Source organism: Oratosquilla oratoria, chromosome 12 (assembly GCF_046742065.1).
Source record: "Oratosquilla oratoria isolate Oo_2021 chromosome 12, ASM4674206v1, whole genome shotgun sequence".
Lineage (NCBI taxonomy): Eukaryota > Metazoa > Arthropoda > Malacostraca > Stomatopoda > Squillidae > Oratosquilla > Oratosquilla oratoria.
This window is the reverse complement of record NC_134788.1, coordinates 39,765,605-39,779,772: the sequence shown is the minus strand read 5'-3', so window position 1 is coordinate 39,779,772 and position 14,168 is coordinate 39,765,605. Positions and strand designations below refer to the sequence as shown.

The 14,168-nt window shown below is 34.9% G+C and overlaps 1 protein-coding gene across 2 annotated transcripts; it reads left to right on the top strand.

The window, feature by feature from the left end:
• Nucleotides 1–3,023: 3,023 nt before the first annotated feature.
• On the top strand, nt 3,024–12,369 carry LOC143031481 (uncharacterized). 2 transcript variants are annotated; one of them, XM_076195388.1, is made up of 2 exons: nt 3,024–3,324; nt 9,295–12,369. In XM_076195388.1, exon 2 carries the CDS (start codon nt 9,371–9,373, stop codon nt 11,021–11,023), a length of 1,653 nt encoding a protein of 550 aa, XP_076051503.1. In that variant the 5' UTR covers nt 3,024–3,324; nt 9,295–9,370; the 3' UTR covers nt 11,024–12,369. The 2 variants fall into 2 exon arrangements, with proteins under 2 accessions (XP_076051503.1, XP_076051504.1); XM_076195389.1 differs by lacking the exon at nt 3,024–3,324 and adding an exon at nt 7,598–8,908.
• Nucleotides 12,370–14,168: the final 1,799 nt, after the last annotated feature.

The window sequence follows — 14,168 nt, the reverse complement described above, 5'->3', positions numbered from 1 at the left end:
TATATATATATATATATATATATATATATATTATATATCATATATATTATATATTCATATATATAGACAGGAACTATAATATTTTATATATATTTATATATATATATATATATTTTATATAATATTTGTCAGAATATAACTAATTGCGTGGAGCGGTGCGAGCGAAGGCAACGTCATTTTCGAACGACGGACCAGCTTCAACTGACAGCTATAGGACCCGCTAACCCCACTTTGAACAGCCAGGTGACGTTCACGGGCCCGCTGCGCCAACTCCCTCGAAATTCGGTCGGAAGTGGTTAGACCTTATATTCTTAGATCTTGGGTCAGCGATTCCCAAACTAAGGGTCGCGACCCAAACTATGGGTCGCGAAGTGTTCAAGAATGGGTCACGAGACCTTGTTAGAAAAAAATAATAATTTCAATCAAAAGCTTCCCTACACTTGTGTTTTCAACAAAATAAGACTTTCGAAATTGCTTTTTGATGCTTGGGGGGTCGCCACATCCTCACCCGATCTGGATTTGGGTCGCGGCCAAAAAAAGTTTGGGAACCATTGGTCTAAGGGTTCTCAAACTTTCCCCCGTTATGTACCCCGAGTCATAAACCCGCGCCCCCACTAACCTGACACAAAATACAGAATGGTAATATATCAAGACTAATTAAATATGCAATGGTACCGAAATGGATATCAAAGTGTTCAAATTGTAATAACTTTGTTCATCGGGAAAACATTAACGTAAAAAACACTGTACAGTGATACAAGACGTGCAGTATTTTTTAAGTAATCTTTCGTTAGTCATCCAAGCACCCATGTATACCGTCCCGCGAATCCCAGGTCGAGAAACCCTGGTATAGACAGTCAAAGCAAACCTGCCCACCTACCCCATTTAACATGGAGTCAAGGTCCTCACTTCCCTAGCACAGTTCTCATAAAGATCATTCAGCAATTATCAGAGGGGTTCCACGAAAAGATACCACAAGATTCAGGGCGACAAAAAAAGATAGGCATTCGACAAAGTTCCCAAATACACACTATCTGATCATTTAGGCAGATGACCACAAGAAATGGCTGGCAAAATACTTGGAATGAAGAACGTGCATAAACCCAACTTCCTAGTGCCAATTGATTGTGCAGTGGGACTTTTCATTAAGAACTGTGGTACTGATCCTTGGGGTACTCCAGTGGAACTGCACCACCTAGACTAAGGTTCGAACTAAGGACTTCCAGATATCACAGTCTCCTGCCTCTACAGTCGCGCAACATCGTCCGTAAATTTGTGTTAGTGACAAGAGGAACAAAGCAGCAATAAAGCAACTGGAATACACACACACACACACACACATATATATATATATATATGTGTGTGTGTGTGTGTGTGTGTGTGTATACATATATATATGAATAACACTTGCCCACGCGCATATACTACCATTGTACCATCATAACGGGGATGGGTTGAGCACAAAATTTGTGTACATGTATGTGGCTCGAGCATACATAAGAAATTGTACTCGACTTATATCTCTCTTGATGGCGCAGTGCTTAGTCACTGTTACTTTGATACGTCTGTAGCTGAGGTTCGAGCCCTTGGCTTCACTTCGTATCAGTTTCCGTATATGTCTCCGACGAGCGTATTGTCAGTCTCGTTCGTGATGATATGGAATTAAAAGTAAAAAGTTAATGTGGTTGAATATATATATATATATATATATATATATATATATATATATATGTATATATATATATATATATTCAGCAGATACCTCACACTTGGCATCGATTCCTCTTGTGCAATGGTCACCAAACTACGATCTGCGAGGTCAGTTGAGCAGGCCCGTCGCATTGACCATACCAAATGCTGTTTTATTTTTATATAAAAAGTATTTACTGTAATGTATTGAACAAAATGATTATGCTGCCTACGTTCGTCATTCAGCAATCTAGTTCACTGTCAGAAAAACTTAGTGATCCCTGCTCAAGAATAGATCTCAGGGGGCACTGCGAAGAAGTAATGATGAAGTCTGCTCAAAATGTGTTCAGAGGAAAACCTAATCCCTGTGGCATATTGTATTTGACATAACTTAGAATTAATTTAGATGCCCTTCCCCTTTCCAATTTTTTTGACAAGTGATAAACATTCTATGATGAACAAATCCATTCAGTTCTGCAATATAAGTTCCACTCTATATTATTACATTAATCATGATAAAATTGCAATCCTATCAGCGAAAGTGGAAATTTATTATAAGACCAATGAAGTAGTAATTTAGAAACAGAAATATATTGAGAAACTAAATCAAAACTGGCATATATGATGCTCATATAAAAGAAGATCTAATGAATTATAAAATTCTCCTTGTCAAATATTTATGGTTAGGTCATTCAGAATTTCCTGTGGCAAAACGTTCAAGAATATACTCTTCGAGAGACAATGTTGGTTGAGCAGGAAAAAAATCAATTTTGGAGACAATTGTGTCCCTTTTGATTTAGTTTATTTGATGTAAAGTACATCTAAATAAAAATGACAATAATAATGAATAAAAAAGTCAGATGGAAAAGTCACATAAAAATGTACATGAAAGTAGTTAAGGTTATCCATAATTGCATAAACACTATTAGTAAATTACTTCATTGTTAAAATAGTCAATCCAATGATCTAACTGGCGCATTTGTTTAAACTCATGCTGAGTGGCAACCCTCTGTTTTGTACAATGCATCGAGCGTGTACCATCTAGACAAGAGTAATTTGTTTTCCCTGTCTTGCTGTATTTACCTAATTTAATAAACAAATACTGGATAGCAATTACGCTAATAACCTCGTACGATCCCGTTACTCTGCCTCCATTGGTCAAACGTAGTTTTAAGTTGGTGTTTATATTTGCCTATATTTACCCATTTTATAAAATATATGATAGCACCCCTTTGTTTGATATATAACAATATGTCCAAAAGAAGAAACAAATTTATATATGTCAAGTGCAAGCTGAAAAGTAAACATGTTTTACTATAGTCTCATACTAGGAAGAGGAAGACCTTAGGCAAAATCAATACATCAACACTCCCTTTGAAAACATTGTGTTGGGTTTATTTTCAAAATGACTTTAAGGATTGCAGCAGAGGAGTTGTATATACATCTTAACATATACAGTGATTAAAATGAATGTAAATAAGAAGTGCTATAAAGTACATACTATATTGGAAGAAATTTTATAAGGACTTCGTTTTGTTTCGGAACGAAAAAAGTGTAGAGTTTTGGTCAACAATGGAGAGGTTATTAACCGACATAAACACAGAAAAGTCAAACTCTGTAAAAGGATAAATTGGAGTAAGTGTGAAAGTTTTCACATAATATTTGCAACGGAATATCTCATAGTTGCTCTGTATGTTATCATCATCTCACACTTTTAGAAAATAAGTCGAGTAGACATTTTCAATTAGGTGATATGTAACGGCTAACCCTCAATCTTGAATTTATATTAAATTTATGCCCTCCTGCAAGGGTAAGTGTGATTTTAGTTTTTGGCACGCAAGAATATATTTATGGAGAAGTATTAATGTGATTATTCTAAGTAGGAGATTGCTTTTAATTATAATAGACTCGGTGTTTAGGACGAATCACTTGATACAAAGCAGGGTAGAGAAGCTCTCAGGGTGAGGGCAAGAATGTCAGGATTTGCCATGAAAATAAATTTAAAAAGGCATATCTACCTGAAAAATATTAGAGGGAATCTTACAGAAGCCTTCCAAAGAGGCCCTCAGCCCTATGGACAAAACTTCAAATGTGTCAGCAATTCCGAACATTGGTGACAGTTGCAATTCTGGATCCTGTTTACCTACCTCTGGTCTCTACCTATGATCATATTTCAGTGGGTACTTTTCCTTTGCACATCTTAGGTCATTCAGTAATTTTTTAGTCATACAGGGAATTGCAAAATGGAACTTGTCGTCAAATAGCTTCAGGTGTGATATTAGTTTCCATTGTAGACCAGTGGTTATGTCATCTACTTCATTACTACCATACATCTCTTACAATTATGGGAAAATTGGTGGATATATATGTAAATATTTATATATCAATTTTATGTATGCATTGGTGGTTGATGGGAATGGAATGGGTGGGAGTGGATGTATGCTTTATGACTTTGATTACCTCCCTGGTAAGGGGGTAAAAGCCCTTGGTACGTAGTTAGATTTTATGTATATTATTTTCTATTTGTTGGTGGCATACTCTTATACCCTTTTTTTGATGATTATGAACTTGCTTGGATGAAGTAAGCATTAAAGGGATGTCTTCTGTGTAACTTCAGTGAATATTAATTTCTTGCTGCCAGTGTATGTGTAGTTTGCAATATATATATATATATATTTATATATTATGTATACACACATATATATATATATAATGCTGTTTTATTGTCAATATGAAATTGTTATCCAATTATTAGGTTATTAGGTAGGTTTGGTAAAGTAATATTACTTTCCCAATTCTTGACTGCGGGTTATATGAATATATGTATTATATATATATATATATATATTTATATATATACACACAGACATGTGCATACTTTCATTTTACATTTTCATTTCATTGCCACTGACAAATAATTTCTCTTTAAATGTTAATACACACATGGTTTGAAAAAATTACATACTTAATGAAAAAATTATTTTTTCAGTTTATAGTGAGACACTTTTTCACAGAGTTAAGATTTTAACAGATGATTTATGGTATGGAGAATAATATACAATTAAAATTTAAAGAGATGAGAGATCTTGTAAAAGTGTAAACACGATGTCTGTGATGAAAGAATAAGTCACTAAATTAAAAAGAAATTGGGATGCTACATTTTTTGGAGATAAGTTTTCAAGGAGCAGTTGTACAAATAATGATTTCTGATTCATTTAGAGGTGTTTAATATGTGTGATGGAAAATATGTCATCTGAGCTCAAGGATGTTATCTAAATATGAATTGAAGAAGATAACACATACTATATGAGGGTTAGTGCAGCTTTCCGACTTGGCAAAGGAACATTTAGCATATTGGGGTCCATGGGAGCCATCCCCCTTGCCAGGGTAATATATTTTCTACTGAGGGCAGCACCCGCCTCACAGTCAGGGTTGGGAAATCCACAGGGGAGGGGGGGTGGGGTGGCTTGTCTAGGGGAACTTTCCCCTTAGGTTAGGTAATGCACTCACAACTGCAGGAACAGTACCATGGGCTATATCAACTTAGATATGATGCACCCCTCTGCATGTGCAGGGGACTTTTACCCTGGTTAATTAGGACTGAAGCCACTGGGGTATCCAAAGGGAACATACCAAGATGGCTTAAGATTTTAGTTTGATTTTGTAGGTTGGTTAAGAGATAAGAATGTTAGACTAAGTAGGGTTAGGCTAATTTAATTTTATATAAGTTATGTGAGATTAGGTTAGGTGGTCTTCCTTTCCTAAATCCAAATTGGGCATCCACTATGATCTTTTATGTCTAAATATATCATGCAGATGAGACATCATTATATAATGTAGAGGTTAGGCTAATTTAATTTTATATAAGTTACGTGAGATTAGGTTAGGTGGTCTTCCTTTCCTAAATCCAAATTGGGCATCCACTAGGATCTTTTATGTCTATTATATACTGCAGAGGTTAGGCTAATTTAATTTTATATAAGTTGTGAGATTAGGTTAGGTGGTCTTCCTTTCCTAAATCCAAATTGGGCATCCACTAGGATCTTTTATGTCTAAATACATCATGCAGATGAGATATCATCATATAATGTAGAAGTATATCCTTGCCTCTTTTCTTATATAAGCTTTAAAGTAATTTGTCAACCACTTGGCACATTCTTTACATGAGCATATATAATTCTCTGGCCTTCAAGCCAAAAGTTCCATAAATCAATCAATGATATATGATTCTCATCCCAAAACTAAACATATTGCCAGAAAACCCAGTATGCTGTAGACCTATCTCCCTCCTATTTACTATATCCATACCAGTGGGCAGACTGAAAGGAAACATAAACACCCACTTCCCAAATCAGCATGGATACAAGAGGGCCATTCCAACAACATACCACTCACAATTGTCACTACAAGTACTAGAGGTCTTTAAAGAGAAAGTGCTACCAGATATAACAATACTAGTAGCAACAAATGTAAAGGTTGTGACACAGCCATGTCAAAAAATGTATATTGAAACATATATAACATTGATATATGGTTGGCAAATTTCCAGGCTGGTAGATATTGCACTTTCACAGAAGAACTATCCATCAAGTAACAGAGTTCTCTGTAGAGGGATATCACCAATACTAATTTATTCATGAGTGACCTCCCCACATCAAACCCAGAGCATAATGTCAGAGCCTCATCTATGCAAATGATGATTTTAGCCCAACACAGCAACTACAAAATAGATGTCAGACACAATGACATTGCTTATCCCCAATAACCATGAATCATAAGGATAGTCAACAATTGTACTTGATGTCCAACCTCTATCACTGAATCCTAGAATATTGAGACTCACTTTTGATGCATGTCTTTTCACACTTACAGCAAAGTCAAGTGAAAACAAGAAGATGAATATATAAAGAACAATAAAATTACTTTGATTTTACTCATATTCATCTTCAAAACTACTTGTAAAACTTTTTTTGTTTAAATCACTTGGTATATCTTGCAAGTCTTCTGCTGTTTATAAACTAAGAATAATACCATCCACAAATCTAAGGTGATTACAATATTCACTATTAATATTCAAGCCAACTCAACCTTCTGAAAATCTCTTCCATGCAAGCTATAAATAGCTAGGGTGAAACTCTATCACCTTGTTGTATTCCTATCTCAAACTTTTTCTTTTCAAATTACAGCAGTATTGCATAAATGTTCCCTAGAACCCTTGCAATATTTTCATTTACATCTTGTGTGCATATTCAGCTTAGTATTGCTATTTTTCAACCTAGTCTAAAGGTTTTTGTAATGTACAAAATCTAAACCAAGATGTTTATCATATTCTGTTGTTTTCTTGATTAGTTGATTAATTGTCTGCAAATAGTTTGTAGTTGAATACTATTTCTAAAACCTGCTTTTTCCCTTGGTTGTTTACTTTGGTCTTTCTGATCTCTTTTCTTATGAAGTAAAATCACTGATATTACACTATGATCCAGTAATGCTTTCCTGATAAATAAACTGGGTATAGAGCTGATCTAATTTACAATGCTCCTTCAGGAGGTTTATCAATATGGCATCTTCCCCAGGTGCTGTTTTCCCTCATTTCATACTTTTTAAAGGCAATGCTACTTCCTCATTTGTAACTTCCAGTACACTTCTAATGTCCACAGATGAATTTATACTGATTCAGCCACCATATTTGATGAGTAAAGCTCTTGATAAAATTATTTTACTTATTTTGCCTCTGCCTTTTATGATTCCTCAGATCTGATCTTTCAGAGATTTCCCTAAAACTAGCCTGCACTCAGCCCCTTTAATATGGTTACTTTTCTTAATAGTTTTCTTAATATGGTCTATGTTTCTCTATCTTTTCTCTGATCCCTGCCCTTTGTTAATGAGCTTGTTCAGTTCTACTCTGTATTTCATCCCTCCAGGTTTTGATCTGTAATAACCTTGAAAATATTTGCTTTCTCTAATTTTTTGTACTCCCTACTTTCTCTATGGATTCACTAAAGTCAAATTCATACCCTTGGTGGTATCCTTGTTATTTCTTAGAGCTTCTTATCTATTTTTAATTTCTAATTGAAATATCTTCTTGCTACCCTTAACCTTTATAGCTTATTTTCTTAAGCAAAACTAGTTTATTTTCCTTTGCTCTGAAATTGAATTTAGATGTGCAATTTACCATTCTATGGCCACTACTTATATTTACTTTATTTATAGCTGTAACATTGTTCATGCTGTCATCTAATATGAAGTGTTCTTTGTTCTTCCATTTGGACTTCTCCAGGTCCATTTATAAACAACATACTTTTTGGAGAAAGTGTTCATTGTTCTCATGTAGTTCTCTGCAAAACTTACCAGCATCTCAACTCTTATCATTTCTCTTACCTACTCCAACCTTTCCAATGCATGATCCACCTCCCATGTTCTTCCCCACTTTAGAATTGAATCAATTTATGAGTACATAATTTAGAATATGAAAACTGGTAGCTATGATGCCAAAGTACATTGTTCAATAGCTGTCCATTGCTTCCAGATATAAAAACCAATTGCCACAAATGGTATTATTCAGAATCCTTACTTTGTTTCCAGATAGTAGAAGACTGTGAGAATGATATCTACCATAACATTGTGTTCCTTGGTGCTTATTGTGGATGAATAACTAATTGAACAATGCATTAAAACCATAAATCTATTAAACTTTGTCCTGTAGGTAATAAGTACTTTACATGTATATATAGTACACTGTATATTGATTGGAATTAATGGTAATATAATATATGCAACAAGTTTATTGTGTATTAAATCAGGAATAATTGTAATGTGATATGTGCATTTCATTTTATTTTAAAAGAAAATTGAAATATAGAAAAGCTAGTGTTTTGTGTGTCTGATAACAATATTTATCTCTGATGAATGAATATTGTTACCACTTGCTTACAGTTGTCCCACTTTGGAGAGAGTTACTGTGCCATATTATTTCTTATATTTATGTTGTAATTGAATTATGATTCAACATTGTAATATTGAAATGTGCTTTATATAATATTAATGCAACTAGTGATATAGTAGAGGCCAAACATACTGAAATAAAATTAATAATTCTGTTGTTATTGTACAGCCAAATGTTATCATCAAACCTGATGGCACATTCAGGAATGCTCCCAGTCCACACAGGGCTACAGTAGCCTAGGGTGCACCTCTATTATTTAAACTGCTTAAGTCACAGGTTAGCAATAAGTGCATATAAATCAGTATTTGAAAGGAAAGTTGAATGTTTTACTCAAGTAGTTCAAAAAGAGAATACCCTGTATCTTATAATCTTGAACCAAAATCTGAGGGATGGGCTACAAAAGTCAGGGAGAAAATGTGTTTATTTTTTATTTTTTCCTGAATATTTCTAGCCAAATTGTATGAGTGTTATATACAGTAGTGGGAAATGCAGTATGTATGTTCAAGAAATGAATGGAATGATCAATATTTCTTCATAGCTTAATTCAATACATGGTTTCATCATAAAGCTGAGTAGTATATATGAGGTAGATGGCTACCAATCTTACACATAGAATTTATGTAAAGATAATCTAATTTTGAATAATTTATCTTTTTCTGAAGGTGCAGTTCAACAACAGTGCTGGAGTCCTTTGCTGGAAAAGAATTGCCCTTGATTGGGAAAATCAAGTTAGAAGCAATGGAGAAGCTAGATGATGTTACTAGGAAGCCTACAGACAACAAAGTGCTTAATACTGCAGCCCCTTCGAAGGTTGGTAGAAAAAAACACAAATGTGGACTTTGTGATGCCTCCTTTGGCAGGTCATTTGATTTGAAAATGCACATTCGGATCCATACGGGAGAAAAGCCGCACAAGTGCGATGTTTGTGGGGCTTCGTTTATCGCATCGGGTCAGTTGAAAAAACACATACGCAGTCATACAGGCGAAAAGCCGTACAAATGCACTCTGTGCGACTCGTCGTTTGTCAAGTCGTGTAAACTGAAAATTCATATGCGAGTTCATACAGGCGAGAAACCTTACAAATGTACGATTTGCGAGGCTTCGTTTATCAATTCGTGTAAATTGAAAATTCACAATAGAATTCACACGGGAGAAAAGCCGTATAAATGCACTTTTTGCGACGGTGCATTTTCGCACTCCAGTAGCTACAAGAACCACATCAGGACCCACACCGGCGAAAAGCCGTACAAGTGTACGATGTGCGACGCTTCGTTTATGAATTCATGTCATTTGAAAAAGCATATTACAATTCACGCTGAGGTTCAACTTTATAAATGTGATCTTTGTGCGGCCACATTTACTCAGCCTCAACTTTTGAAGAGGCACATGAGGATTCACACAGGTGAAAGGCCACATAAATGTACACTGTGTGATGCTACATTTGCCGAATCTCATGAATTGATGACACACATGAAGGTCCATACAGGAGATAAACCTCACAAATGTACGCAGTGTAACGCCTCGTTTTCTCAAAGTGGTGCTCTGAAAAATCACATGAGGATTCACACTGGCGAAAAGCCGTACAAATGTAATATTTGTGGGGCCACGTTTTCCTTTTCTAGAGGAATGAGTAAACATATGGAGTCGCACAGAGGTGCTGAAACTAGTTGGTGGATGATTCAAGAAAGGACAAACAAGGGTTCAAAGGAAGAGGCTGATGATGATTATAGTTACAGAGAAGGTAGTTTGAATGATGTTGCTGAGAGTTCCACACCTTATGATAGTGAGCTTGTTGGACCTGTTGTTCAAAAGCTCAAAGAGGAAATTCAAATGGCTCTGTGTAACCAGACATTGTCTCAAGGGACTATGTTTCCAGGCAAGGTAGAACCTGATGAGGATGAATCTTGTGGAAAAGTTAGTTTAGAGGGTAATGTAGAGAATTCCAGTCATGATGAGAATGAGCATTTAGGAGCATCATTTGTTCAAGTGATGCTGAAAGAAGAGCCAGAAATTAGTATATGTAACAAGTCATTGCCACAAGGGATTATGCCTCCAGTTGAGGTAGACCTTGATGAGAATAATTATCCTTGTAATGAGTCACATGGAGAAGGTGGTTTAGATGGTGTGGAGAGTTCACATCGGGAGCATGAGCTTGTTGACTCATCCTTTGTTCAAGTAGTGCTCAAAGAAGAGCCAGAAATGAGAATATATAATGAGGCATTGCATCAGGGTACTATGCTCCCAGTTAAGGAAGAACCTGATGAGGATGAGTGTTATTACAACGAGTCTTGTGAAGGTAGTTTTGATGGCATTGTGGAGAGCTCCAGCCATGGGAGTGAGCATGTTGCACCATCCTTTGTTCAAGTAATGGTTAAAGAAGAGCCAGAATGAATATAGGTAACCCAATTGAGTACAGTGAGAATGATCCTTTAGAGTGAAGTTCTTCTGAAAAGAAAGCTGAGATGGTATAGCTGAGAGTTTTGGTTGTCTTAATGGTGAGAGTATTAAATTGTCTTTTGTTCAAGTAATGCAAAATTAGGATATAAAAATAAATGTGATCAGGCATTACTCAGGGGAATATGTTTCAAATCAAGCTGAGAAAAAAATAACATGTCTGGTTAGAGTTTGGGTATAATAAATGGTATTTAGTGTGATTGTGGCTGTGATGGACAGACTGTATAAGTGGTTATATAATACATTCACATATGCATGTTCATTTATATATGAAATTTACCATCTGTCCATTGATTTAAGGAATATTGTGTTTATGGAATTCTATATTCATAAAATCTGCTGCATGAAATTCAATTTTTTAAATATATAATACCTTAGAATATGGACTCCTTTAAACCCAAACTCCCCTAAATTGAGGGTTGAGTTGTGTGTGTATGTATTTATATTCATATATGCATGCATATATTTAACTCTTGAGTTACATGTTTTGGACTTAATGTGAGTTAAATTCAAAGGATATTTGATATTTTTTCTATCTTATTGCAATTTAATCTGGCAACATGATTTGTAACAGTAATTTCAAAATCCGCACCACACAACAGTGTGCTATCTATTCTAAGCAGTGTTTAAATATGGGTGGGGTGGGAAAGGGAAGCGACAGGAAAGTTCAGGAAGGTCAAATAGCTTGGCTGGGGCAAGTCATAACTTGCCTTCCAAAACCATTTCCACCACAGGAAATAATTGAATTACTTGGGGTGCAATGTTAAACATTCCCTTATTCTGTTTTATAGTACATTCAACTCTTGATTTTATGGATTAAAAGGAGACAGACCAGTCTGTTGCTTGAAAAAGTCCATTGCTTGGCATTAATCCTTCAACTTACCTCAGATTTACATTGGATGTAAAAGTGCTATTGGATAAATTTGTTTTATTTCACCATAATATGGGCTTAAAACTTAACATCAATATTATATACCAATAATGTAGTACAAAGAACTTTGCTAACAGGTGTTTTGGCAAACCACACACAGCTCACTGGTCCTGAGCATGTGCCTACCAACTAGACTTTATTTTCATTTAATGTACTTTGGTCCAATATGGAGTATATTGTCCAGTATTGGATGAAGTCCATAGAATATAAAGTATGTTGATTTGATATCCATAAAATTTAGGGTTGACTGTATTTGACACTGAACTGCTCCATCCAGATATTTACTCCTTATCCTGTCAGTCGCACATATTTAACCCATTCAACTCCGATGACAAGATGTCTTGTCATTTGGTCAAATAAAACAAAAAATCATAAAACACCAAAATGTTTGATCAAACACCAGAAAAATATGACGTCAATCCTCGCTTCGCTCGCAGCGAAGCGAGGACTGACGTCATATTTTTCTGGTGTTTGATCAAACATTTTGGTGTTTTATGATTTTTTGTTTTATTTGACCAAATGACAAGACATCTTGTCATCGGAGTTGAATGGGTTAACTCAGCCTTATTCCAGTCCACACCTTTTAGTGGTATTGTTTCAAACATTGCAGTGTTTATGAATGCATGTTTTGAGGTTACACGATGTTTCACCAAAACTTTTTTATCTCTTACACTTGTAGACAGCAGCCTTGATGTCCTTTTCGTCCTTTTTCTCTCGCACTTTTGTAAATTCTTTTATAGTTTTGATGTTCTTGCATATCACTTCCATGGTGCTAGCCTTGAGCACCCAAGCACAAGTTACGAAGGTATTGTTAGTATAATCCTAGTGGCTGCTTCAGTGCATTGATTACAGTTGTCCATAATTTTTTCTGCCATTCTTTTGAACTGATGACAAGCTCCAGGAATTCCAGTTTTGTAAAGATTTCTTGGATGTATTGGTGTTCTTCATCTTTATGTATATCCCTCTGAATTCCATAACTTGGTTGTGCTGCTTGAATGACATACAAATATAAAAGTGTATATAGTGTAAATAAAACAATGTGTGTTTATATTATTTATTTAACCTATCCATTTATGAATTATTATTATAGAATAGCATACCATTAAAGTATGTGATTTTTTCTTATGCATTTATGGCATATAATCAAGATTTATTTTAAATTATCACATAAACATAATAATACAATACCTTAGCACCAAATACAGTACCCAGTACTGTATGTGCAGTATATTGTATACAGTGCCATTTTCTACTGCAGGTATGTGCATTTAAAAGGAAATATCTCCTAGGTATAACTCAGTCATTTGTGATAAAATTTGTGGTATTTTAGGTGTAGCATGATGTATAACAAATTTAAAGTTTTCCATTTCCAATGCTTAACCTTTGAGAGCACAGGGCTCAGGAAAGAAAGGATACAGGACATTGGCAACCAACCAACTACAAAGTCATACATGGTAATGGTTCATTGTCAACAAGGCTTATTTTTGCCCAGAAAATGAGATTTTTTTTCCGTTTGCTGTCATATCAATTATACTGTTTATTTTCAAGACAATCATGTACATAATTCTGGGACCAGCAATTCGTAGGTATCGGTTTCCAATTTGTGATTGTTGGATTGGATAATGAAACATGTCATCCATTACCAGAGGGATTTAAAAAAAAATAATAATTACCTCTCATGCCACCACTTGACAACCTGTTTCCTTTGATACAATGTATTAATAGAAAAGGAAGTGGAACAATTTTGTGATTTACTCTTAAATATTTGTATATTGTTGATTTATTTACTGTAATAAATGTAATAAATCCCAATGCTGTATTTTGAGTAATCCTTAAAACTGTAGTAAGTTCTCTGTTTTGAGTGATCTAGGTATTTATATTTGCCTCAAAACTAATTTGAATATATATATAAAATATATGTATGTGTGTAATATAAAAAACCTGTTTCCCCTTGTAAGTGGTGGCCAAATTAAAAGATTCATTGTTATAACTTATAACAGTCTCTAACTACCGCAGAATATGGTATTTCTTCCTCTCCCAGGCCTGATGCACTGTGCCATAAGCATAGTGTACACATTCTACAATGTTATGAATACAAAATAATTGCTAAGAACACAGGCTTACTTAGACAAAGTAAAACAAAGGTACAGA

Bases quoted from the DNA above. Each gene is read 5' to 3' on its own strand.
- LOC143031481 (XM_076195388.1), top strand. From the start codon at position 9,371: ATGGAGAAGCTAGATGATGTTACTAGGAAGCCTACAGACAACAAAGTG.